The following is a 24377-nucleotide window of genomic DNA, read 5'->3' as shown; positions in this document are numbered from 1 at the left end:
CCATTGCTGCCACCACTGCTGAACTCACATGGATTCAATCCTTACTGCGTGAACTTGGCATTTCTCTCCCTACAACACCGGTTGTTTCTTGTGATAACATTGGAGCCATGTTCTATTGTGCTAATCCTGTCCTACATTCCCGTATGAAACATATCGATATTGATTTTCAGTTTGTATGGGATCGTGTCACTCGTGGTCTTCTTCAAGTATCTCATGTCTCCATGACTGATCAGCTTGCTGACGCTCTCACCAAATCCTTGCCACGTCCTCGTTTCCATCTCCTTCGTTCCAAGATCAGTGTCTCCGATGGTGCCACCGTCTTGCGAGGGCGTGTTAAGGAATCTCCTACATCAAAGGAGATCAGTTCGTCAACAACACAATCTGCTCCATCAACCGCACAATCGACTACTCCGTATGAAAGTCAACTATGATATATGCTATGCTGTCTTTCCTATTCTATTTGATTAGGATTGATTCAGTCATTCAAGTATGATTGTATTTACCATATTAGGATTGTATTCAAAGTGTATATAACCACAAACCTGTACCTATAAAGAAATTAAGGAAATATATCAATTCTATATATACTTCAGATAATAATCGAAGTTTCTCCGCACTGGTCTAGGAACCCTTCTCTGCAACCTAACTTAAATTTCTGTATTTTTTAGAACCACCAAAAGTGTCCGTTCACTCTGAAATTTTGACACGATCTTTCTTGACATGTTAGCTACCAACCCTAAAAATTTCAACATCAAAGGATCCCACTAGCTATAGTTTTGAGATTTTACAGATGTAAGTTGCTTTCCTCAAATGGGTTGCAACATGTTTAAATTTAAGTAGACGGTGTTATACATTACTATAATTCTCATAAGGGAATTGTTATTATCACTACAAAAATCTCATTCCACACTCCAAACTTTCTATATTAGGAAAGAAAAATACACTTATAAGGAATGTAAAATGAGATTTTTGAAGTGCTAATAACACTTCCATTCTCATAATTCTCAGAAAGGAGAGTTCAAACTTGGATGCGAGAGGACATTCACAGCGCCTCGACCAATTGGCCTAATCCACATATGTGAACATGTTTAATTAGTTCTGCTATGGACTGACTGTTTTCTCCTAAATGGCGCAAAATCTGAAGAAAGGCAGTTTGTAAATATCAAGGGTGGCATGTAAATATACAATACCAGGAGTTAAGTTTGCTTCCATTTACAATTTTACAGAGTTGAGTTTTAGAAGGAAACATTGTAAAACAATAGCTTCTAAGTGCAATTGAACTCGCTTAGCTCTTTGACCACATTTTCTATTGGTGGCCTGTAAATGGGAGACTCGTGCGTGCAAAGAAGAGCAAGTCTTCCAAGTTTACTTGCCTCTGATTCCGAAAACTTTCCCTCAAGGTTTGCATCAATAAAATCTTCAAATCTGCCGGCCTCAGCACCTTGGCGAGTCACCTGGGTGATTTTACGTTTTCCACAAAGGAGTTGAAACACAATCATACCAAATGCATAAATGTCACTCTTTGAAGTGAAGCGACCAGTGGTGGTGTACTCGGGAGCAAGGTACCCCATGGCAGCACTGGGTTTGAGCATGGAGAAGACAATATCATCTGCTAGGAGTTTGTGCAAACCGGATTCCGATAGTAAGGGGTTATAGTGGGAGTCAATAAGCACCTTCTCGGCTGATATGGTCTGATGAACTATAGCAGGTTTATTGCCTTCATTTCCATGCAAATATCCAATACCTGCCTCCAAAATATATCAAATATTCAGCATATCCAAAAAATTAGAAGGGAAACTTCAGCATATGCCAAGTGAATTTCACAGTACACTATATAAATGTCAAATTCACTACTTGTACATGTGTTGGCAGTCTCCAAAGTATTAGAAGAACGAAAAAAACAAAATAAAGAAAGAACATTGACAGTAGCTTTATTGGCAAGATATACACTGACCTTTAGCAATCCCATTGATTATAGATACTCTGGTTGACCATTCAAGAGCCTCGGCACTGCCATCCTTAATGTCGAGATACTGTAACAGACTTTCATTTGGGATAAAATCATAGATAAGAAACCACTCTCCCCTGCCTTTTGAGCGGCAAAAGCCTCTCAACCTAACAAGATTCTCATGTTTTAATGATGTCAATATCTTCAACCCCTTCAAAAATTCAGCTTCGTCGGGCTTACAGCTTGTCTTGCTAATGCAGTTTATAGTAACAACTGATCCGTCTCTTAGGATCCCCTTATAGATGGCAGAAAAATTACCCTTCCGCAACAGATTGACTTCCGAAAAGCTTTGAGTTGCACGTTCCACTTCTTCTAAATTTATCATAAAACTCTCAAGAACTTCTTGAGAGTACCCACTGCTGCCTCTAGCCAATGGATCCCACCCGTTAGAATACTCCAGATTGATGAGAGGAGACACACTCTTCTTGTGAACTTCCTTTGCTTGGTCAGTACTAAGCCTGCTATCAGAAGAGTCAAAAGTACTCCCAATCTTCTGCTTTTGTCGACGATACCAGGAGAACAAGAATAGCCCAGATACCGTTAAAGCAACAACAACTCCAATCACCCCAAAGACTAAACCAATTTCTGGGGAGTTTGATGCTTCTGAACAGTGGGTTTGGCTACAATTGGAATGAATATTTGCTGTCTCGGGGATTTCTTTTGCAGTAGATGAGTCTGGAAGACCTTTTCCAGAAAAGTTATTAGGTTCAAATGGTTGTGGCATGTTTGGGTTCCGAGCAGTAGCTGTGCATGGTTCTAAACCAGAAAACCCAACCCCACATAAGTTCGGGTTGTTTTTGTATTGGAATCCTTCATTAAGTCTCTTTAGAGCTGTATTTTCATTTGAAAATGCAAAAGGGTCAAATTAAAATTCTTACAGAGAAAACCGAAGAAAGAAAACAAACAACATTTTACCTGGAGGTATATTTCCTGAGAGAGTATTGCTTCGAACATCAAGGACTTCTAGCATAGAAGCATCAGCTAATTTTGCTGGAATAGGACCAAAAAAGCTATTAAAGCTCAAATCCAACCTTGTTAGCATCCCCAACTCACCCAAACTTGCAGGAATTGCCCCCATTAACTGATTGGATTGCACTGCAAGAACACTAAGCCTTTTAAGCTGCCCTAATTCCGTAGGTATTCCCCCAGTCAACTTGTTGTAACACAACTGCAAAACTGCAAAGTCCACACAAAGAGAAACTCAGGTTGAAATACTATGTTTAATCACCAAGTTACCAATAGCCCTGAGACTTCGATGCTATTCAAACTATAGAATCATTTCGAATAAAGATTCGTTGGACAAAGAAATTCATTTATTCAAAGAGGTCTCGGAAAAATAGCTTCTGTAGATTCTCTTTGCAGTATCAAACTACAGATAAACAGTCTTTCAGAAATAGTAAATAAATTCGAAAATACTTAGATCAATGGGAAACGAGAGCGGGAATTTGAACTAGAGATCTTCGTATTAGAAAATTTATGACTAACAGAGTAGCACAGCCATAGCACCAAATAAATAAAACCTTTAGAAAAGAATAAAAACTGTTTCTTGTCCTCCCTCCATTTTTTAGCTAGATCGCCGGACTGTTTAAGTTCATTTCTTGAATACAGAAAAGAAAGTCATTAAAGTTAACGAAACCTCCAAAGTTTATTGCACATTATATCATCTAGGAAAAAATTTAAATTACAACTTACAAAATTATAGCTTTTAACTGCATCCAGTTTTTACTTTACTTTAATCTAAGAAGCTGAACTTTGATAGAATTGACCAGGTAAATGTAAATGAGAAACCAGATCAAACCTAAACCAGTATAAAAATATAAGAAATATAAATTGATCAATGCACCAATTTCAACCAATAAATTTCAGGGATTAAAAAAAACCCAGAAATCCATACGCAATAATTCGGTGAGCAAAAGCTTTCAATGCAGCCACTTTTCACCACATGAGATGCGAAGCAGAAAAGCCTTCAGTGCCTCTTTATGCATTTATCAAAAAGCTTTACGTTTTCTTTACAAAAAAAGGGCAGAACAAGAAATTCTTAGACATTTAATCCCACACAAGCACTCTTGCACTTCGAATCTCACTCATCGTAAATTGGAGTGTAGTTTAGAATATCGCTTGTTAAAATAAATAAATAACACTACTAATGTGAACATTCAATCTCACACAAGCACCCTTGTGGCCAAGTTCGAATCTCACTCTCCGTAAATAATAGTAGTTTAAAATATCGTCTTGTCAACAAAATGTGAACATTCAATCTCAAATAAGCACAAAACTTCAAATTTTCAACAAAAAACCAAAAACCCACCTTGCAAATTGGGCATTTTACCAATCTCACGAGGAATTGCACCAGACAGATTGTTCACATTGAGGTACAAATCGGCGAGCTGGTTCAAAGCAGCAATCTGCTTTGGGATCTTCCCATTCAAAGCATTGAAGTGAAGGTACAGCCCAGTGAGGTTCCTCAGGCCGCCAACAGCTGGGGGAATCTGGCCCCAAAGACCCTTCCCTTGCAGAGAGATATTAGTCACACGGCCCTGCTCGTTGCAAACCACGCCTTCAAAAGCGCCGCCGCAGGGGTCCGCGTGCGGCGTCCATGACGTCAAGAACTGGTTTTGTGGGTCCAGAGAGGCCTTCATTGCCATGAGAGCAGGGAGCTCGGTGAGCGAGGAGATAGAGAGGGGGAGGAGGAGGAGGAGGAGGAGGAGGAGAAGGGAGAGAAGGAAATAATGCATGTTCGCTTTGTGGGAAAGAGTGGGAAAATGGGAGAGAAAGTACGGAGATTTTAGTGGGTGAGTGGGAAATTTTGAAACTTTTTCAGTTTTTGGTTTCTGGGCTTTGCTGGGTTTTTGAGGATTTGAAGTGGAATGGGTGGTTTAGGCTCTGCGTATAGCCTGAGAAGATAAACATGTGCTGTTTGGTTAATGGGAAAATGAGAGAAAATGGGTGGGAAAGTGTGGGGATTTCTTAGGTTTTGTTTCGAGTGTGCGGGAAAATGTCGGATTTTGGAACATGGAGGTGAGAGTGAAAGGATTGTTGGATTTTTTTAATTTTTTTTTCCTTGGTTTTCCGAATGGAGACTGACAGTGGGGTTTGGTTTGAAAGGAGAGGATTCGAATCCGAGTGGACTCCGCAGGTGAAAACAACACTATCTGCAGTACTTACGACTTAGGTTACGTGTGAGAATGATTTGCTTGCTGCATGCATTGTTTGAGTGGTTTTTTTTATTTTTTTTTACTGAAAATATGACTTTAGCCCATGTAACTCAATTTTCTCCACATAAAACCCGATGTAAATTTTTTGCTCAAATAAAACCCCATTGACTAGATTTCACATAAGCAAATTCATTAATTATATTTGACTTTATCCATTTAAAATTTTTTGGATGCCTAAAACATCCTTGTTGAATGTTTAATGTACACAATTAATTCCATACAAATTGTAAGGGAGAATTAATGATTTTACAAAAATAATATTTTGCATATAAATGTAGGGATTTGTTGTTTAGTTTGGCTCTCGAATTCCAATTTACCATTACAACGTGTCCATATTATATATAGGTAAATTATTGTACTTCAAAATATAAAAAATATATATATATTGTTGTCAAAGTAAAAATATATAAATTAAAGGAGATAAAAATTGCAGGTAAATTAATTTTAGGACAAAGAAAAAGAAAAGAACCAACTATAGGTAAATTATTTACATATACAGTCTAGATATTTGATTCACATAAAAAATGTAGGTAAATCACGTGTGCATAATTTACCTACTATTATTGAAATTTACCTACTTGCATATTTTACCTACTATTATATTAATTTACCTACTTGCATATTTTACCTACTATTATATTAATTTACCTACTTGCATAATATAGGGAAAATGCCAACAAAACATGAGAATATTATTTGTATATATCACAGGTAAATTGCAAAAAGAAATATGAGAATATTTTGTTTATATAATGTAGGTAAATTACAGGCAATAGAACAATATTATTTATACAGGTAAAGTAGGGACGTTTAACTATTATATATAAGGAGAATAATTACACCGAATAATAATGTAGTCATTATTTAAAGTAATGCACTAGATTGTTGTAGAAATTAAAAATAAATAAATAAATAAATAGAAAAAAACGTCATGATGCTTAATTAGATTTTAAGGCCCTTGATTGAAGCTAATTTTCAAGTGTCGGTTGTGGCAAAAATTGTAAATAATTTGTATTAGTAGGTTACTTATATTCTTATGTGGTAGTTTATTTGACTTTTGGATTTTTGTTGGATGTTTAATTATATGTGGGTTTATGTTTAGAAATCATGATTTTTCAGGACCAATATCTAATGAACCCTTTTTTTTAATTTTTTATTTTATAGTTCATTTGTAAGCTTTAAATGCCTCCTAAACCATCTCCAATCATTGGGCTAAAATAAACGTTAGGGAGAAAATATATCCCTAGGCTAGATTCCCCTTAGGATTTAAGTTTGACTTAAATTATTCTAGACCCGCCAAACTGCCATATTTCAAACATTTTTTTGTTTTTTACTTATAATCTAACGACTATGATCAAATGAGATCAAATCTAACGATAAAAAAAAGGAAAGATTTAACGGCCAAAATTAAATATAACGTCTAAAATAATTTAAGAAAATTATTTAAATCAAATTCAACTTGAAACTTTATAAATACTTATGTATTTATATGATTTTTAATTACTTATCGGAATTTAAATATTTTTAAATTAAAATGTCCATAAAAATAGATTAGGATAATCTACATAAATTTTATTTTCAAAAAAGTTACAGAAAAAAAAAATTAGGCTAAAATATTATTCAATAATCTTGGGTTAAAATTTTAAGCCATGAGACCAAACCCAACCCTGAGCTAAAGGCCAAATTACCCCATTTATTCCCCCTAGGGGTGGTTCGGTATGGGATCCCATACCGAAATCCTTGTCCCGATTCCCAAACCGAAATTTTTGGGAATCCCAAATTCAATACCAATCCCAAACCAAATTTTCGGGAATCCCGAAATAATTTCGGGATTTCGGGACAAATCGGGAATCCCGAAATGCTTTTGGGCTTTTGGACTAAAATTTGACATATTATGTTTTTGGGCTAAAATTTGACATATTATGCAGAAAACGAAACACATATACAGTTTTACTAAGAGATGAATGACTGGAAAAATGCCAAAAGCCATGCCAGTTGAACAAACAAATCATATCCAATAATTATGATAATATATACTGATTAATGCCAATAATTTGACAGAACGAGCATATCATATCAAAAAATCTAATGCCATCTCACCCCACATTCCAACTTTGATTCCTCCTCCACATAGTTGTAATTAAATGAAAATTTTGGCGGCGCCCATGTCTGAAAGAACAACCATATTGTGTACTCGAAAACAAAAGAAAAAAATTTGAGCTCAACTAATTGCATGCCCTGTACCCACCTTGTCCGTGTATATATATAATATATGTATACTGATATGTTCATGCATGCATAATGGTCTTTGCTCCTTTGTTTCCTTGTTTCCTTGATATATTAAAAAATAATATATATATATATATATATAATATTTAATTCTATTCGGTATGGGAATACCGAAAAAATGGAGATGCAATACCGAATCCCATACCGAAAATTTCGGTTTGGTTCGGGATGACATACCGAAAATTTCGGGAATTTTGGTTTGGGATTTTTTTGGTTTGGGATCGGGATTTTTTCGGTTTGGTTTGGGATTTTTGGGATTTTTTTCCAGCCCTAATTCCCCCACCCCCACCCCCCCCCCCCCACCAAAAAAAAACCAACCAAAATCTTTGGGTTAAATGCTAAATGCTATACCCAAGCCAAATTCCCTCCAAGATTTAGCCCACATGTGCGTGGACTCGCCCAAGCCCAGCCCAATCTTAGCCCAGTCACAAACTTAACTCGCCACATGCGAGTTGACGCCTTCAGCGCCCGACAGGGTAGGATCCACTGTCAAGGTCGCTGTCGACCACCATCATGACCCCAATGGCTGACATTTTTGAACCGTTGGTTGATCCAACGATCCATATTCAAATTTTTTTTTTTAAATGTTATTTTAAAATACATTGAATCTAACGGCTGAGATTGAATATAATCAAATCTAACGGTAAAAAAAAAAGATCTACCGACCCAAATTTAAATCCAACAGCTAAAATAATTAAAAAAAATATTTAACTCAAAATTCACCAAAAAAACTCTATAAATACCTATGTATTTGTTCAAACATCCACACAAAACTCACTTTTCTCCTACAATTCTTCCAATTTTTCTTTCTACCATTTCTTTCCATTTCCAAATTTTTCAAGATGGCAAGAAAGCATATTAGAGGTCGTAATTGGACATGTGAGGAAGATGTTGCTTTATGCTTGGCATGAGTTTCTGTTAGTGAAGATGGTGCAGTTGGCGCGAATCAAAATAAAAAGGGTTTTGTGGGATAAAATCATTGAAAAGTTTCATGAAAACTGCAATGGCGGCGGGAGGTAAGGTGGTGGTGTTTAGGATTGGTGGAAAACTATCAACAACGCATGCACTTTATGGAAGGGATGTCACATCCCGGCTCGGGTGAGACCACTTCCCGGGCCCGACTCCACCGCAACACGATATTGTCCGCTTTGGGCCCCAACCACGCCCTCACGGTTTTGTTTTTGGGAACTCACACGAGAACTTCCCGATGGGTCACCCATCCTGGGAATGCTCTCACGCGTTACTCGCTTAATTTCGGAGTTCCCATAGAACCCGAAGCCAATGAGCTCCCAAAAGGCCTCGTGCTAGGTAGGGATGTGAATATACATATAAGGATCACTCCCCCGGGCAATGTGGGATGTCACAATCCACCCCCCTTAAGGGCCCGACGTCCTCGTCGGCACACAACGGTCAGGGTTAGGCTCTGATACCAAATTGTCACATCTCGCCCTGGGCGGGACCACTTCTGGGCCCGACTCCACCGCAGCACCATATTGTCCGCTTTGGGCCCCGACCACACCTTCATGGTTTTGTTTCTGGGAACTCACACGAGAACTTCCCGATGGGTCACCCATCCTTGGAATGCTCTCCCGCGCTACTCGCTTAACTTCAGAGTTCCCATGGAACTCGAAGCCAGTGAGCTCCCAAAAGGCCTCGTGTTAGGTAGGGATAGGAATATACATATAAGGATCACTCCCCTGGGCAATGTGGGATGTCACAATGGAAGTTTGGAGAGAGCCGTGGTTGGCATGGCTAGTGGAAGAAGCACCGTAGAAATTGTGAGTTTTTTTATTGATATTTTATTTGTTATGTACATAATATTATTTTGCAACTAATTATTTTTATGTATTTTTTGCATAGGGTGACAAAGCAATGGAAATTTACAAGACAAGAGTAACACCAAAAAAAATCAAGTTTTTAAGTTGCAACATGCTTGGGACGTCCTCAAGGATTGTCCGAGGTGGGGAACCGATGCGGACCAACAATGGGAAGATTATTTCAACATGAACCTACACCGACAAATGCCAGAGATGAAGGTGTCAATGAAATGACCCCAACTCTTTTTTTGCAAGGCACCTGGGAAGAGATAAGCAAAAGGAAGCAAAAAGAAAAGGAAAGTCCCAAGATCAGATGAGTGGACACATTGTGTTTCACATGTGTTATGTATTTTCTATCATGTGTTCTGTATGTATTTTGTATGTGTTTCGTGTGTGTCATGTGTTTCACATGTGTTTAGTGTGTGCTTCATCTCTATGATGTGTTTTGTATGTCCTTCACATGTGGTTTGTATGTGCTTCACATGTGTCTTGTGTGTTTTATGTATTTTGTGTTTATACATCTCTATCATGATTTTCATATTCCTCCATAGTGTTTCATGAGTTTCATGTATTGATTTTGTGATTTTTCAATATTTATCAAACTTTATATATTTTTAGATTAAAATGTTCATAAAATTAATTTACGATAGTTTACATAAATTTTTTTTTTAAAAAGTAAATTTAAGAAAAAAATTAGTCTAAGTTCATTCTTTAATAATCTGGGGCTAAAATTTTAGGCCAAAAATGTTGGAGCAGAAAAGCTGTTTCTGGGCTAATAGCTAAATTTTCTGAGCTAAAAAATTTGGCTTTTAGCCCAAGGGTTGGAGGAAAAAAACAGTTTCTGAGTTATGACTTAAAATTTTCTGGCTTAGATTTTTAAGTTTTATCCCAAGGGTTGGAGATGGTCTAATAGAGGTAGGGTATGTCAACGCATGTGAGTCTTATATTTATTAGAGAGATTATACAAATAAGTAGTAAGAGTAGCATTTTTTAATTTTAAAAATTAATGAGTCTTGCAATTTTCTTCACTATATGGGTCCTATTAACACATTTTGTTCAAGTAGTTCATTGTTGTTTTTCTTTTCGCTTTCAATAGTACTCTAATTTATATGAAAGAGAATTTGAACTTAGATGCATGGGGATTGGAGCATGCACTCTGATAGGCAACTAACCTAATGTATTTATGCAAAAGAAAATGTATTAGGACTTTCTTGTTTAACCTTCTCGCCTTCTTTTAGTATAGTTTAGAGAAGAAATGTAGTTTGTATTGTATTTTACAAAAAATAAAAAAATATATAAAAAAAAAAATCAGTGTGAGTTGAGAAAAAATGTGTATGAAACTCTTTCAATTGATGAATTCATGATCCATGATTCACATTTATTTGAGAAACTTACTATGGCCACATTTCTTTTGCCTTTTTCTTCTGCCTTTAAATTGTAGGCAAAACATGTAAATGTGCTATCTATGTATCCATAAATATTCAAACTCCCTCTAAAACAAGTTTAAGTAGGACTTCTTGACATTTGTAATATTTCTTTTTTATTGTATTCTAATGAATTAAAGTTACAACATAAATTTTAAAACAAAACTACATTATGACACACCTCGACCGAAACCAAGGCATGCTGGCCGTCACGTGAGGATAACGTAACCATGTGCACAGTGCGGAAGCAAAATATAATAATAAAAGTACGAATAATAAAAACCAAACTACAAAACAATGTAGTTGACGTACAAGTGCAAGTGTAAGTGTGACAAACAATATTCAAATCACAGAAAGCCTAAGTGCAGTCCAGAAGAAGAATACTAACTAAACACACTTAGAGGTGGTCCTACACTGGTGATAATCTGCCAGATATGTCATGGATTCCTCGTAAGCCACCAAAAGAGCAATCCAAACTAGAACCTGGAGGGGCGCAAAACAGAAAGTGTGAGTGGGCAAAAACAAAGTTTTTCAAAATCATTTCATTATCAAAAGTTCTAACCCCTCACCGTAAAACTTGTATAGTTTCCCAGAAAATAGAATATACACATATATTGAAAACATATTCAAAAATATGCCATGTCGAATGCCTCCACATAAAATGTAAGTAACCCAGGTAATGTCAATCAATGCAAGTAACCTGTCAGCCGGAGTCACCTAACGTAACCTGTACGGCTGAATCTAGAGCTCAAATCCCAACTCCCTAACTATACCTGTACACGAGTTGGAACCACCTATAGTGGTCTATACGACAGGACTGGGTGTAAATAAATACGTTCAAGTGCTATGATCACGTGAAGACTGGACGAATAATCGCATGTCACTTACGAGTTGGAACCACCTATAGTGGTCTGTACGACAAGACTATGCACCTAAATTGGATCCAAGATGAGCATATGGTGCGGGAGGTGAACATCACGTGAAGGACTGTGCCCTACTCTGGGTGGGAGCACTAACACCGGGGGTGTAGGTTATGAGCTCTCTATGCATATCACATAACTACTACGTCACAACTGTCAACTATAACTTACCTGACACTTACATGTGCGTCCGCAGCACTAAACATACATATATGCAACTACTCATGCATAAATAAATAGGCACACACTAAGCATGGCATTTAAAACATATAAACATTCCATTTCATTTTTTGGGGAAAACCACAAGTATATAGGTATTTATGGAAAACCAAAAGCCCATTCACTGATATGTGGAAGGGTTGTAACCCCCTTGCCTCGAGTAACTGCGCTCGTCCTTAGGATAGGTCTTACCTATATGCGAAACAACTATAAAAACGTCAATTTAAAGCACATAACCAAAACTAGGTAATAACTTCTCATACAATGCTCAAATGGGATATTTAGATGTACCAACGTAATCTACTCAACCTCACGAACATCCCCATATTTTAAAAATAATTTTCCGACCACCCACACGCGGGCATGTGCTTGGCACACATGTGATAACCCTAACGGCGTTAAGGAATATTCCATCCAAAAAATAGAATATACCGTTGAAACTAACCTGACGCCGTTAATTGCTGTTATGAATATTTCCTTAATCTTAACGGAATATTCCCTTTTCTTCTCCGGCTAGTCGCCGGACACCGTCGTCGTCGTCGCTAGAAACTGGAAAAAACTTCCAATCGTCAAATCTCACTCGTTTCTCAACCAAAATTCATGAATTTTGTATGAAAATGAAGCTTACGAAGAGTAGAACAACACCTTACCACTTTGGGGACCCAAAACCAACTGAATCTCGTCGGAAAAACCCACGATATTCCGACCAAACCTGCAACTCACTGAAACTAGGCTTCCCGACATCCAAAACACTTCAACTTTCTTCCCCGAGTTTCGTGAAAGTGTTTTAAAGCTCCCTATGACCTTTAAAACTCCTAAAAACTTCACGATCATGTGTGCATGAACAATGCATGAAATTTGGGGTTAGGGTTCTTGAGGTTTTCGAAGGTTTCAAGTCTCACAAATGGTATAAATGAACTCAGGAAATTGCAAGGAGTTCAAATCTTACCTTCTAGACGTTGATTCGTGCCATAAATGGTTGAATGGAAGCTCGTCCGTACACTTGAGAATGAGAGAGAAAGAAAGAGAGTGTTCGAGACAGAGGATGGTACACGGGAGATGATGATGGGGATGAGGGTGTGTGAGTGATTCCTCCACAAAACTTTCACTAAACTCACAGTCTTGTTCCTCTGAACATTTTCCTTCCAATCCAGAATCATTACTGGTTCCTCGTCATATGTCAAATCCGAACTTATTTCCAATGGTTGAGGAGGTATCACATGCGACGGATCTGCAATGTAATGACGAAGCATGAACACATGGAAAACATTATGCACTTTAGCCAGCTCAGAAGGCAATTCAAGCCTGTAAGCCACTTCACTAACTCACTCGGTGATCATATATGGTCCGATATACCTGGGACTTAACTTACCTTTCTTTTCAAACCGTACTACACCTCTCCACGGTGAAAGCTTCAGAAACACCCAATCACCAACTTTATACACTTTATCAGTGGCATGCCTGTCCGCTAAGCTCTTTTGTCGATCCTAGGCCGCTTTCAGGTTAGACTTAATTACCTGAACATTCTGAGTAGTCTCATTTACAATCTCGGGGCCCACCAAAACTCTTTCTCCGACCTCTGACGAACACAAGGGTGTACGACAAGATTTACCATACAGTGCCTCAAATGGTGACATGCCGATACTCGAATAAAAGCTATTTTTGTAGGCAAATTCCATTAAATCCAAGCGCTTGTGCCAAGCATCGCCAAACTGCAACACCGAAGATCTCAACATATCCTCCAACGTCTGAATGGTCCTCTCTAATTATCCGTCTGTCTGAGGATGATATGCCGTACTGTAGAGTAATCTCGTACCCAAAGCTTTCTGAAAAGCCACCCAAAATTTAGAAGTAAATCTTGGGTCACGATCCGAAACAATACTCAATGGAACACCATAGTACTTCACAATCTTTGATATGAATAATTCAGCTAATTGGCTTAAAGAATACTTTTCCCTCATTGGAATAAAATGCGCTGACTTAGTAAGCCGATCAACAATCACCCAAATCCCGTCAAAACCATTATGTGTACGCGGAAGCTTGTACACAAAATCCATCGTAATATTTTCCCATTTCCACTCTGGAACGGGAAGCGGCTGCAATAACCCAAACGGCTTATTCCTTTCAGCTTTAACTTGTTGGCAAATGACACACCTACTCACATACCTCTCTTTTCATACCCGGCCAAAAATAAAATGGTTGAATGGTATGATACATTTTAGTAGCTCTTGGATGCATCGCATAAACTGAGATATGCGCTTCATCAAGAATTGCTTTCTTTAATTCCAAATTATTCGGCACAAACATTCTACTCTCCTGCATAAGCATGCCATCCAATTCTCAAACTCTGAAGTCTTTCTTTTTCCCCTGATTCCTTGCTTGAATTATTTCCTGGGTCTCTTCATCAACCAGTGCTTCAAGTACATGATCAATTAAAATCGACCTAACTTGAAAATTAGCAAGTAAGGCTACCTCATGATCTTCTACCTCTAAACTTACTCCAGTTGATCTCAAGTTTGCCAGAAGAGGAACATGACTAGCGTACAACGCATTAATATGGCCTTGAGATTTCCTACTAAGTGCATTAACTACCATATTCGCACGACCAGGGTGATAATCAATCGTGCCATCATAATCACTAAGCAGTTCCAACCATCTCCACTGACGAAGATTAAGATCCCTCTGAGTGAAAAGATATAGAAGACTCTTATGATCTGTAAAGATTTTACAATTTTCTTCATAAAGATAATGTCTCCACATCTTCAAAGCAAAGATAATGGCCACTAACTCCAAATCATGCATAGGGTAATTCAACTCATGAGGTTTTAATTGTCGTGAAGCATAAGCAATCACCCTACCATGTTGCATCAACACACATCCCAGACCATTTAAAAAAGCATCACTGTAGACTTCGAAATTACCACTATCATCCAGGAATGCCAAAATAGGTGCATGAGTGAGACCATACTTCAATTGCTGGAAACTCTGCTCACAATTATCATCCCACTCAAATTTAACATCCTTCCTCGTTAACCTCGTCAGTGGTAAAGTAATCACGGAAAAATCCTTTACAAACTGTCGGTAATATCTTGCTAAGCCAAGAAAACTCCTCACCTCAGTGACGGTTCGTGGTTGCTCCTAATTCTCCACTACTGCAACCTTTTAAGGATCCACCAAAATACCTTGAGCAGATATGACGTGTCCCAAAAATGCCACTTGATCTAACCAAAATTGGCACTTGCTAAATTTAGCATACAGTTGGTGTTCCCTCAACCTTTTCAACACTAAAGTAAGATGTCGAACATGCTCAGATTTAGACTTAGAGTATACCAGGATATCGTCAATAAAGACAATGACAAACCTATACAAATACGGCTGGAATACTCGTTTCATCAAATCCATAAAAGTTGCTGGTGCATTCGTCAATCCAAATGGCATTACCAGAAACTCATAATGACCATTACGAGTCCTGAAAGTTATCTTAGGGACATCCTCACTACTAATCTTCAACTGATAATAACCAGACCTCAAATCAATCTTGGAAAATACACAAGCACCTCGAAGCTGATCAAACAAATCATATATACGCGGTAATGGATAACGGTTTTCAATTGTTACCCGATTCAATTGCCGGTAATCAATGCATAGCCTCAAAGTCTCGTCTTTCTTCCTTACAAACAACACTGGAGCTTCCCAGGGTGAAGTACTAGGCTGAATAAAACCTTTATCCACTAATTCCTGCAACTGGATTTTCAATTCCCTCAACTCAGCAGGAGCCATTCGATAAAGAGTTAAGGATATAGGATTAGTATCTGGAAGCAAATCAACGGTAAACTCCACATCTTGGTCTGGCGGCAATCCAGATAAATCGTCAGGGAAAGCATTAGGAAAATGCCTGACCACCTTTATATCCTCCACACTATTAGGAGCAACATCGTTCAACACTACATGAGCTAAGTATCCCTGACAACCTTTTGACAACAACCTTTTTGCTCGCATAGCAGAAATAACGCCATGTCTCACCCTACTCTGTTCACCCACAAAAGTAACCACAGGTAATCTAGGACAATGGAAGGTAACTGTTTTCCCATAACAATCAATATTGGCACGATTATGGTGCAACCAATCTATGCCCAAAATCACATCAAAATCAACAATATCTAACGGGATAAGGTCAGCTGGCATATCAACATCGTCCACCATTATTGGACATCCTGGATACACACAATCGACATAACATTTCTCCCTTCTAGGCATAGCAAACTCTAAATCATACCCTAGAGGTGTAGGGTGAGGTTGCGTCACTTGAGCAAATGTATGAGAAATAACAGAATGTGTAGCACCACAATCAATCAATACTCTAGCAAAATAACCAAGAATATTTAACGTACCCATAATCAAGTCAGGATTATTCTGAGCATCTTGCAGAGATATATTATGGATGCGCCCCTAGGTCTGCAATCGTCCACCACGACCTCTACTAGTCTAACCACCTCGACCCTGCACATTACGCCCCTTACTAGGCTGACCAGATTGCCTTGAAGATCTTGCACTACTAGTAGCAATCTCTCCTTACTGAGGCTGTCATCCCTGGTACCACTAAGATCCACCCGCTGGAATGGGAGGATACGGCATATAACCTCCAGAGTACTGAGGATACCCACTCTGAGAATAAGGATCTTGGGGATACGGATATTGTCATGGAGCATAAGGAACGACATCACCCTGATAATAGTAGGCACCACCACGACCCATTTGCCTGAAACTACCAGGCCCTGGAACCTGCTGGATCGGCGCAGGTGGTGGTAAGAAAGATTGATGGGGCCTCTGCTGACTCTGGGGACAATTTGCAGCTCTATGTCCCATCTGCCCACAAGTGAAACAACCACTATTGCCTATCCTACTCTCCTACTCTCCAAAATGCCGATTGTTACATCTGCGGCATAACAGAGATCTTCTTCTACCAGTATCGCACTGTCTCTGGCCTCTAGGACCCCCAGAAAATCTACCACATCTTCCTTGACTAATGGCACAAAAATCTCCGCTGAAAGAACTGGAACTAGTCCCACCTCGCTTAAAACTCTGGGTCTTGCGAGGTCCTAGAGATGTCTGACCTTTGCCTTTCTCATCTTTCCTCTGATTGCCATCTTTTTCTTCTTCCTCACTCTCACTAGGCATATTCTCAGAATCCTCAATCCTCAATAGAATTTCATAGAACTCCTGATAAGAGTTGCAATGAGTAATGGTTGCCATAGAACGCCACTTTTTCTTAGTACCCAATCGAAAACTACAAAGCATCTCATCCGGATTGGTAGCAACCTCTGGATAATAACAAGATAAATCAGTGAACCTCCTATAATACTCATTTGCCATCAATTTCCCTTGCTTCAACTCGGTAAATTCTTTCTTCTTACGATCAATGTACTCAGGAGGCACAAACCTTTTCCTAAATAATTGCTTAAACACTTCTCAGTCAGCCCTTTCCTCTGGGGTTAAATGACGGACCTCTTGTTCCCACTAAGATGACGATTCCTTACCCAAGAACTAAGAAGTCGTCTCTACCCATTTTTCAACAGGAAGATTCCCCTGATTATACAACACTCGAAAAGTCTTTTCAATATGGTCAAGCCACCGCTCAACTCCCTCAAAACCCTCATGGCCCTCAAACTTATCCAGCTTCAAATTATGCATAGTCTCTAGAGGAGTCATCTGGGGAGGGCGGAGCGCCGATTGAATAGTGGTAGCAATAGCTTTCCCTAGTTGAGCTACATCGGGGAAACTAGGCTCAGCAGAGCGACGTGGTTCCTTACGAGGCACTAACATCGGGGAAACTGTGCTCTACTCTGGGCGGGAGCATTAACACTGGGAGTGCAGATTATGAGCTCTCTATGCATATCACATAATTACTACGTCACAACTATAAACTATAGCTTACCTGGCACTTACATGTGCTTCCGCAGCACCAAACATACATATATGCAAATACTCATGCATAAATAAATAGGCACACACTAAGCATGGCATTTAAAACATATAAACATTCCATTTCATTTTCTGGGAAAAACCACAAGTATATAGGTATATACGGAAAACCAAAAGCCCACTCACTGATATGTGGAAGGGTTGTAACCCCCTTGCCTCGAGTGACTGTGCTCATTCTCAGGATAAGTCTCACCTATATGCGAAACAACTATAAAAACGTCAATTTAAAGCACATAACCAAAACTAGGTAATAACTTCTCATATAATGCTCAAATGGGATGTTTGGATATACCAACGCGATCTACTCAACCTCACGAACATCCCCATATTTTAAAAATAATTTTCCGACCACCCACGCACAGGCACATGCCTGGCACACGTGTGGTAACCCTAACGGCGTTAGGGAATATTCCGTCTAAAAAATAGAATATACCGTTAAAACTAACCTGACGCCGTTAACTGCCATTATGAATATTCCGTTAATCTTAACAGAATATTCCTTTTTCTTCTCCGACTAGTCGCCGAACTCCGTCGTCGTCACCGAAAACTGGGAAAAACTTCCGATCGTCAAATCTCACTCGTTTCTCAACCAAAATACGAATTGTGTATGAAAATGAAGCTTACGAAGAGTAAAACAAAACCTTACCACTTTGGGGACCTAAAACCAACAGAATCTCGTCGGAAAAACACACGATATTTCGGCCAAACCTGCAACTCATTGAAACTGGGCTTCCCAACATCCAAAACACTTCAACTTTCTTCCCCGAGCTTCGTGAGAGTGTTCTAAAGCTCCCTATGACCTTAAAAACTCCTAAAAACTTCACGACCATGTGTGCATGAACAGTTCATGAAATATGGGGTCAGGGTTCTCAAGGTTTTCGAAGGTTTCAAGTCTCACAAATGGTATAAATGAACTCAGGAAGTTGCAAGGAGTTCGAATCTTACCTTCTAGACGTCGATCCGTGCCAGAAATGGTTAAATGGAAGCTCGTCCATACACTTGAAAAGGAGAGAGAGAGAGTGTTCGAGACAGAGGATGGTACATGGGATAGGATGATAGAGATGAGGGTGTGTGTGTGTGGTCCAGATGCAGCCAGCCAAACAACAAAACAACCACCCAAAATGACAAATACCCATCAAGGGCAAAATCGTCATTTCACACCTACGGTACGAATAATTCAGGACGGGCTGTCACAGTTTAAGTGTCAACTGTTTTGTAGAACGTCTAAATAGCGATCCTCATTAAACAAAATAGGGTTAAAGTTGGCAATCAAGCAATGCCAAATGCCCATTTTAATGTGCATCTGTGAATAAGTTTGTGTGCTTCTTAGAATACTAATTTTCTCTTAAAAAACTATAATAAGATCTATTCGATTACTCTGGCAAAATACACTTGAGGAACATAAATCTTTTGCAACAATAGCTTAACTTGATGCACAAACAAACATTATGAAAATAATGTGGTTAGTGGAAATTAGAAATAATAATTGGGAATAAGAAAAAATCATATGTGAAAAAAAAATTTAAAAGAAAGCAATCATGCCATCCCTTTTAAAGGATTTAGATCTCATCCAGATCCACTTTGTGATCTAGGATCCTCGCATTTTATTCGTTCATCGTAAATCGTACTATCATTGAGTTTTTTTAATTGAAATTAAATACAAATAATATTTTTAAAAAGTTGGATGCAAGATATATGATAAACAAAAAAAATATAAAGATCCTATGTATTTTCAAATAAAAAAATCTGAAAAAGATCCTTATCCCCGTTTAAAATGGACCATGGTACAACTTTAAATACAAGGGTGGGATTAGGGGGGAAAAGGCTAAAAGCTTAAAAGGCAAAAGCAAAGAAAGTATGGCACCAACAAGGATGGCTATACTTTGAATTCACTATAGTCTTAGTCAATTAAAGCAACTCCAGCGTTGGAGCCCTCCTCCCAGGCTATTCACTATTCAATCCATCTTATGAACAGTAACTGCCCTTAATGAACAGTAATAGCCCTGGCAATATAGCCTTTGCATCTCCACCGTTTCACTTCAATAGCCCTGGCAATAGGCAATAAAATATTCGTATTTTATTTATTTATAAAATAATACAAAATAATTTTAATTGTAATTTCGGATAAGATTTTTAATCGTTCTCGTTGCGCCACGTGTCATTATCCGAAGTATTATTAAATAATACAAAATAATTTTATGTGTAATTTCGGATAAGATTTTTAATCGTTCTCGTTACGCCACTTGTCATAAAATCCGAAAAGACAATTATTGGGGATGGATTTCCGATAAAATTTTTAATCGTACTCGTTATGCCACGTGTCATTATCTGAAAATACAATTATTGGTGATGGATTTCTGATAAGATTATTAACCAATCACGTTGCGTCACGTGTCATAATCTATTTACAATCTTTGAGGATAGATTTCCATCAGATTTTTAACGAATGACGGCATGCCACGTGACATTATCTACAACCTAATCCTTTCTAAATCCTCCATATAATCCACCATCCATCCTCACAAATCTCACACCAATTTTCTCAAGATCTCTATCATTATTCATAGTTTCTGCTTCCTTCTTCACAAAAATCTGTATCATTATTCATAATTTCTGCTTCTTTCTTACAATGTCTTCTTCTTCCTCAAGGATGATGTGGGAACTCGATCAGGAAGAGGAAGAATTGTTTAACCAATCAAAAGGAATATTCAATCACCAGATGGCAAAAAATGAGAAGGAAAAAGATGAGGAGCGTAGAAGGAGAGATGACGAAGTAAGAATAGGCAGAGCCTCACATTCCTGTCGAGTCATCCAAGCTGTGGCTCAGATCTGCAGGCCCAGCCGTTCCGAAAACCTTGATAGAAGCAGGCAACGACGAGGTATGGAACTCTTGGACGATTATTTTGTCCCTAATAGTGCATTCCCTAATACGTACTTTAGATGTCGTTTTAGAATGGAACGACATTTGTTCAACAAAATCATGATTGCTGTTTGCAACCATGATTCTTACTTTGTGCAAAAGAATGATGTTTTTGGTGTTATAGGTGTCCTTCCTAAGTAAACAATTATTGTTGCCTTACGGACGCTTGCATATGGAGCATCTGCAGACCAAGTGGATGAGATAACGAGGATGGGGAAATCAACCATTCTTGAGTCCCTCATGAGGTTTTGTGGAGCAATCGAAACTATCTACACCGCTGAATACCTCTGCAAACCTACAAACATGGACTTAGAATGGCTTCTGAAGAAGGCCGAGATGCGTGGTTTTCCTGGGATGATTGGAAGCATTGATTGTATGCACTGGACATGGAAAAATTATCCAAGTGCATGGCCAGGCGCTTATGGGGACAGAAAATGAACAAAAAGTATCATTTTGGAGGCGATGGCATCTTTTGATACATGGATTTGGCACGCGTTTTTTGGGGTTCCGGGAGCTCAAATGACATCAACGTCCTTGCCCAATCCCCAGTGTCCAACGATATCTTGCAAGGAAAGGCACCAAAAGTCACGTATGAGGTCAACGGACGTATGTACGACGGGCCATACTACCTAGCTGACGGCATTTGTCCGCGTTGGTCAACATTTGTCAAAACAGTGCCACGTCCGCAAAGTGCAAAGGAAAACCACTTCGCAAGCTGTCAAGAGGGGTGCAGGAAGGATGTGGAGCGTTGTTTCAATATCCTCCAAGCTCGCTGGGCGATCGTCAGGGGTGCTGCCAGATTGTTTGATGTGGAGTCGCTTCGATCCATCATGATAATGTGCATCATTCTGCACAACATGATTGTGGAAGATGAGTACGATTATGAAGCCATTGATGAATATGAGCCAGACACGATGAACAATTCAAGAACACGTATATATTATGCTCATGACGCCACTGATGAGCCCGTTCAACATGAGCCATTACAAAGGGATGGACGTTACAATGAAAGGCTCATTCAACAATATACTGCATTTCAAATGCCAGACATGCACAATGCCCGAAAAATTGACTTGATAGAGCACCAGTGGGCATTGAAACAAGCTGAAGACAATTAAGTTCATTTAGTGTGTCTTTTTGAATTTGGTATGTTCATGTTATTTTATTTGGTGTGTTTTATTATTTGGTATGTTTATGTAATTTTATTTGGTGTGTTTTATTATTTGGGATGTTTATGTAATTTTTTAGTGAGTTTTTTATTATTTGGTATGTTTATGTAATTTTATTTGGTGTGTTTTATTATTTGGTATGTTTATGTAATTTTTTTAGTGAGTTTTTTATTATTCGGTATGCTTATGTAATTTTATTTGGTGTGTTTTTGTCATTTCAATCAATATTCTCTTAGTATAAATTACTTACCAAATTCAAATGATCTTCTCTTGTGGTGTTAGGACCATCTTGGCTTGCTCTCGCTTCTCTTGCGTGCCTCCTTCGCACCACGTCTACTTTCTCTGACTTCCAAAAAAATTTAGAATTTGGAGACTTCCCTTCTAAAGGCGTGTTCATAATCTCACAATCTCGTTGAGCCCGTCTTTCTTCTCTAACATGTTCCCTTTCTTGCCTAAGTAACTCTCTTTCTCTCTCATTAGCCTGAAATTCTCTCTCAATAGCTGCAGCTTTTGCGTCCTCTCTAGCCTTATCAGCCTCATATTTCGCCAGTTCACTCGCCAAAGTCAATTCACCTTGGCGAGTAAGTTCTTCCATCATTCTTGGAAGCACTCCCTTTTCTCTTTGAAGCCTTTTTACCTTGAGGCCTAATTGGATAACGGGTCGAACCCGACGCTTGTTCAGGGATAGGCGTTTCGGGCACTTCTTCTGCATCATCTTCATGAACATGCGAGATATGATCGGGTGTAGAGTGTAGAGGGGTACTGTTCATGAAAACTTCTGGACTGACATGCATAACTCTAAATTTGGGACAATCTTTGACAATATTTCAACATTCCCACCGGTTGAATGATTTATTTTTGGTTTTGGTTTTGGCAGCGTACCAAGCTTGTGCTTGAAGTTCCTACACAATGCGGAAGAAGAAATAATTATAATGAAAATAGGTAACAAATAAATAATACAAACAAATAATTATAATGTAAGTACGTAACAAATAATTATAATGTAAATTTGGGTATAGTACAAACAAATAAATAATATATATAGTTACCTGATCCGAGTAATTTTCCCCACTTCGAATATTACTACTAGCTTGTGCCAAGGTGTCTCTCCACGTACTAAATGATTGGCTAAGTAATTTCCAACGACTGGACATCGATTCTTTGGTTCTTTTCCCACCAATTTTCTCAAGATAATTGGTATGAATAAGACTCCACATTTCTCATAACTGCATCTCATTACCGGTAAGCGAACTATGAGTAACTTCAACCCAGCTAGTACACAACGCAACATCTTCAAGAAGCGACCAATTCCTACCTGCATCAGTAGTCATTTTGTTGAAAAAAAATGGATTGAAACTTTGAGAGAAATAAAGGAATGTGATTGAAAGTAGTTGAGAAAATATGAAATTGTGGTGTAAGGTAGATGATAATGAGAAGGTATTTATAGAAAAGTAAAAACAATTTTTTTTTAAAAAATTTCAGATTTTTTTTTGAATTTTTTACAATGTTTTACAATTTTTTTTAAAATTTTTATTCAACTAATTAATCTCTGCCGTTGGATATAAAAAAATTTGAATTCCAACACTCCAGATTGTGCCACGTGTCACAACGGTAACTTTTCTTAATTTTAAAACTATTTTTTCTTTTATTTTTTAATTTATAAAGCATATTAATATCCACTGTTGATCTCAGATCGAACGGTGGATATTAAATAAGACTTTTTTTATTTGTTTTGACCGTTGAGATCGAACGGTCCAAGTTAAAGATCCATTGAGATCGAACGGACCATGGGAAGCCACGTGGCTTCCCAACAGTAACTGAAAAGTCACTGTGTTTTTCTGATTTTGTGTCGGCGACGCGCCCCCACGCGCGAGTGGGGTGCACGCGCCTGACAGAAAAAAAAATTTAAAATGGTCTGACACCAGGCTGACGTCAGCGCTGGCGTCACATCCACTCAGGCTCTCGGGCTGGCAATTCTCCACGAGCCCAGAGCTCGGGCCTTCACCTCCACTCGGGCTTCCTCACGCTGGAGCCCGTCCACAAGGCCTCGGGCCCCTTTTCTCTGGCCTATCCCCCGAGCACCCAGCAACGCTGGAGTTGCTCTTAAGAAAGGGCGTGAAGCGAGGTGAGCTGATAAATATCCCATACTGTTTCTCTCTACTGGTTTTCACTATTGCTCTACTGTTTTCATTATTCATTCCAACACATGCGACCGGTGTCCTTGGATAATGTTGTCGTTATTTGATATGTGTTGACAAACTACTGGTTTATATCACGCATCCAAACAATGATGTCTTGTTTATACTGATAAATTTGATAACGTAATACATTAAATTTGTCAAATTATCAGAGAGAGATGGACCAAAGACCCACTTCCAAATGTCCATTTCTAACCGCATCGATATTTTCCCTAA

The 24377-nt window shown here is 38.5% G+C and overlaps 2 protein-coding genes across 2 annotated transcripts; both read right to left on the bottom strand.

The window, feature by feature from the left end:
* Nucleotides 1-1125: 1125 nt before the first annotated feature.
* Nucleotides 1126-4998, bottom strand: LOC137735479 (LRR receptor kinase SERK2-like). Its single transcript, XM_068474910.1, has 4 exons — nucleotides 4317-4998; nucleotides 2924-3184; nucleotides 1955-2839; nucleotides 1126-1744 (listed from the first exon to the last, which is right to left on the bottom strand). The coding sequence occupies exons 1-4, from the start codon at nucleotides 4741-4743 to the stop codon at nucleotides 1266-1268; spliced, it is 2052 nt and encodes a 683-aa protein (XP_068331011.1). The 5' UTR covers nucleotides 4744-4998; the 3' UTR covers nucleotides 1126-1265.
* Nucleotides 4999-12405: 7407 nt separating this feature from the next.
* LOC137734273 (uncharacterized) lies at nucleotides 12406-16095 on the bottom strand. The gene is made up of 8 exons (XM_068473567.1): nucleotides 15414-16095; nucleotides 15223-15302; nucleotides 14814-14877; nucleotides 14239-14606; nucleotides 13410-13604; nucleotides 13265-13304; nucleotides 13011-13123; nucleotides 12406-12441 (listed from the first exon to the last, which is right to left on the bottom strand). Exons 1-8 carry the CDS (start codon nucleotides 16093-16095, stop codon nucleotides 12406-12408), a joined length of 1578 nt encoding a protein of 525 aa, XP_068329668.1.
* Nucleotides 16096-24377: the final 8282 nt, after the last annotated feature.

This window comes from Pyrus communis, chromosome 5 (assembly GCF_963583255.1).
Source record: "Pyrus communis chromosome 5, drPyrComm1.1, whole genome shotgun sequence".
In the NCBI taxonomy this organism is placed as follows: domain Eukaryota; kingdom Viridiplantae; phylum Streptophyta; class Magnoliopsida; order Rosales; family Rosaceae; genus Pyrus; species Pyrus communis.
Note: the sequence above shows the minus strand (reverse complement) of the source record. Positions and strands in the feature narration are given on the sequence as shown.

What these genes read in the sequence shown, in the direction of transcription:
- LOC137735479 (XM_068474910.1), bottom strand. Translation starts at nt 4,743, where the DNA reads ATGCATTATTTCCTTCTCTCCCTTCTCCTCCTCCTCCTCCTCCTCCTC. An exon ending in TAAAATGCCCAATTTGCAAG is followed by an intron (nt 3,185 to 4,316) that starts GTGGGTTTTTGG and finishes TGGACTTTGCAG; the next exon opens with TTTTGCAGTTGTGTTACAAC. An exon ending in CTCAGGAAATATACCTCCAG is followed by an intron (nt 2,840 to 2,923) that starts GTAAAATGTTGT and finishes ATGAAAATACAG; the next exon opens with CTCTAAAGAGACTTAATGAA.
- LOC137734273 (XM_068473567.1), bottom strand. Translation starts at nt 16,095, where the DNA reads ATGGTGGACGATGTTGATATGCCAGCTGACCTTATCCCGTTAGATATT. An exon ending in CAAGATTGATTTGAGGTCTG is followed by an intron (nt 15,303 to 15,413) that starts GTTATTATCAGT and finishes CGAATGCACCAG; the next exon opens with CAACTTTTATGGATTTGATG. An exon ending in AGTACGGTTTGAAAAGAAAG is followed by an intron (nt 13,124 to 13,264) that starts GTAAGTTAAGTC and finishes ATTACATTGCAG; the next exon opens with ATCCGTCGCATGTGATACCT.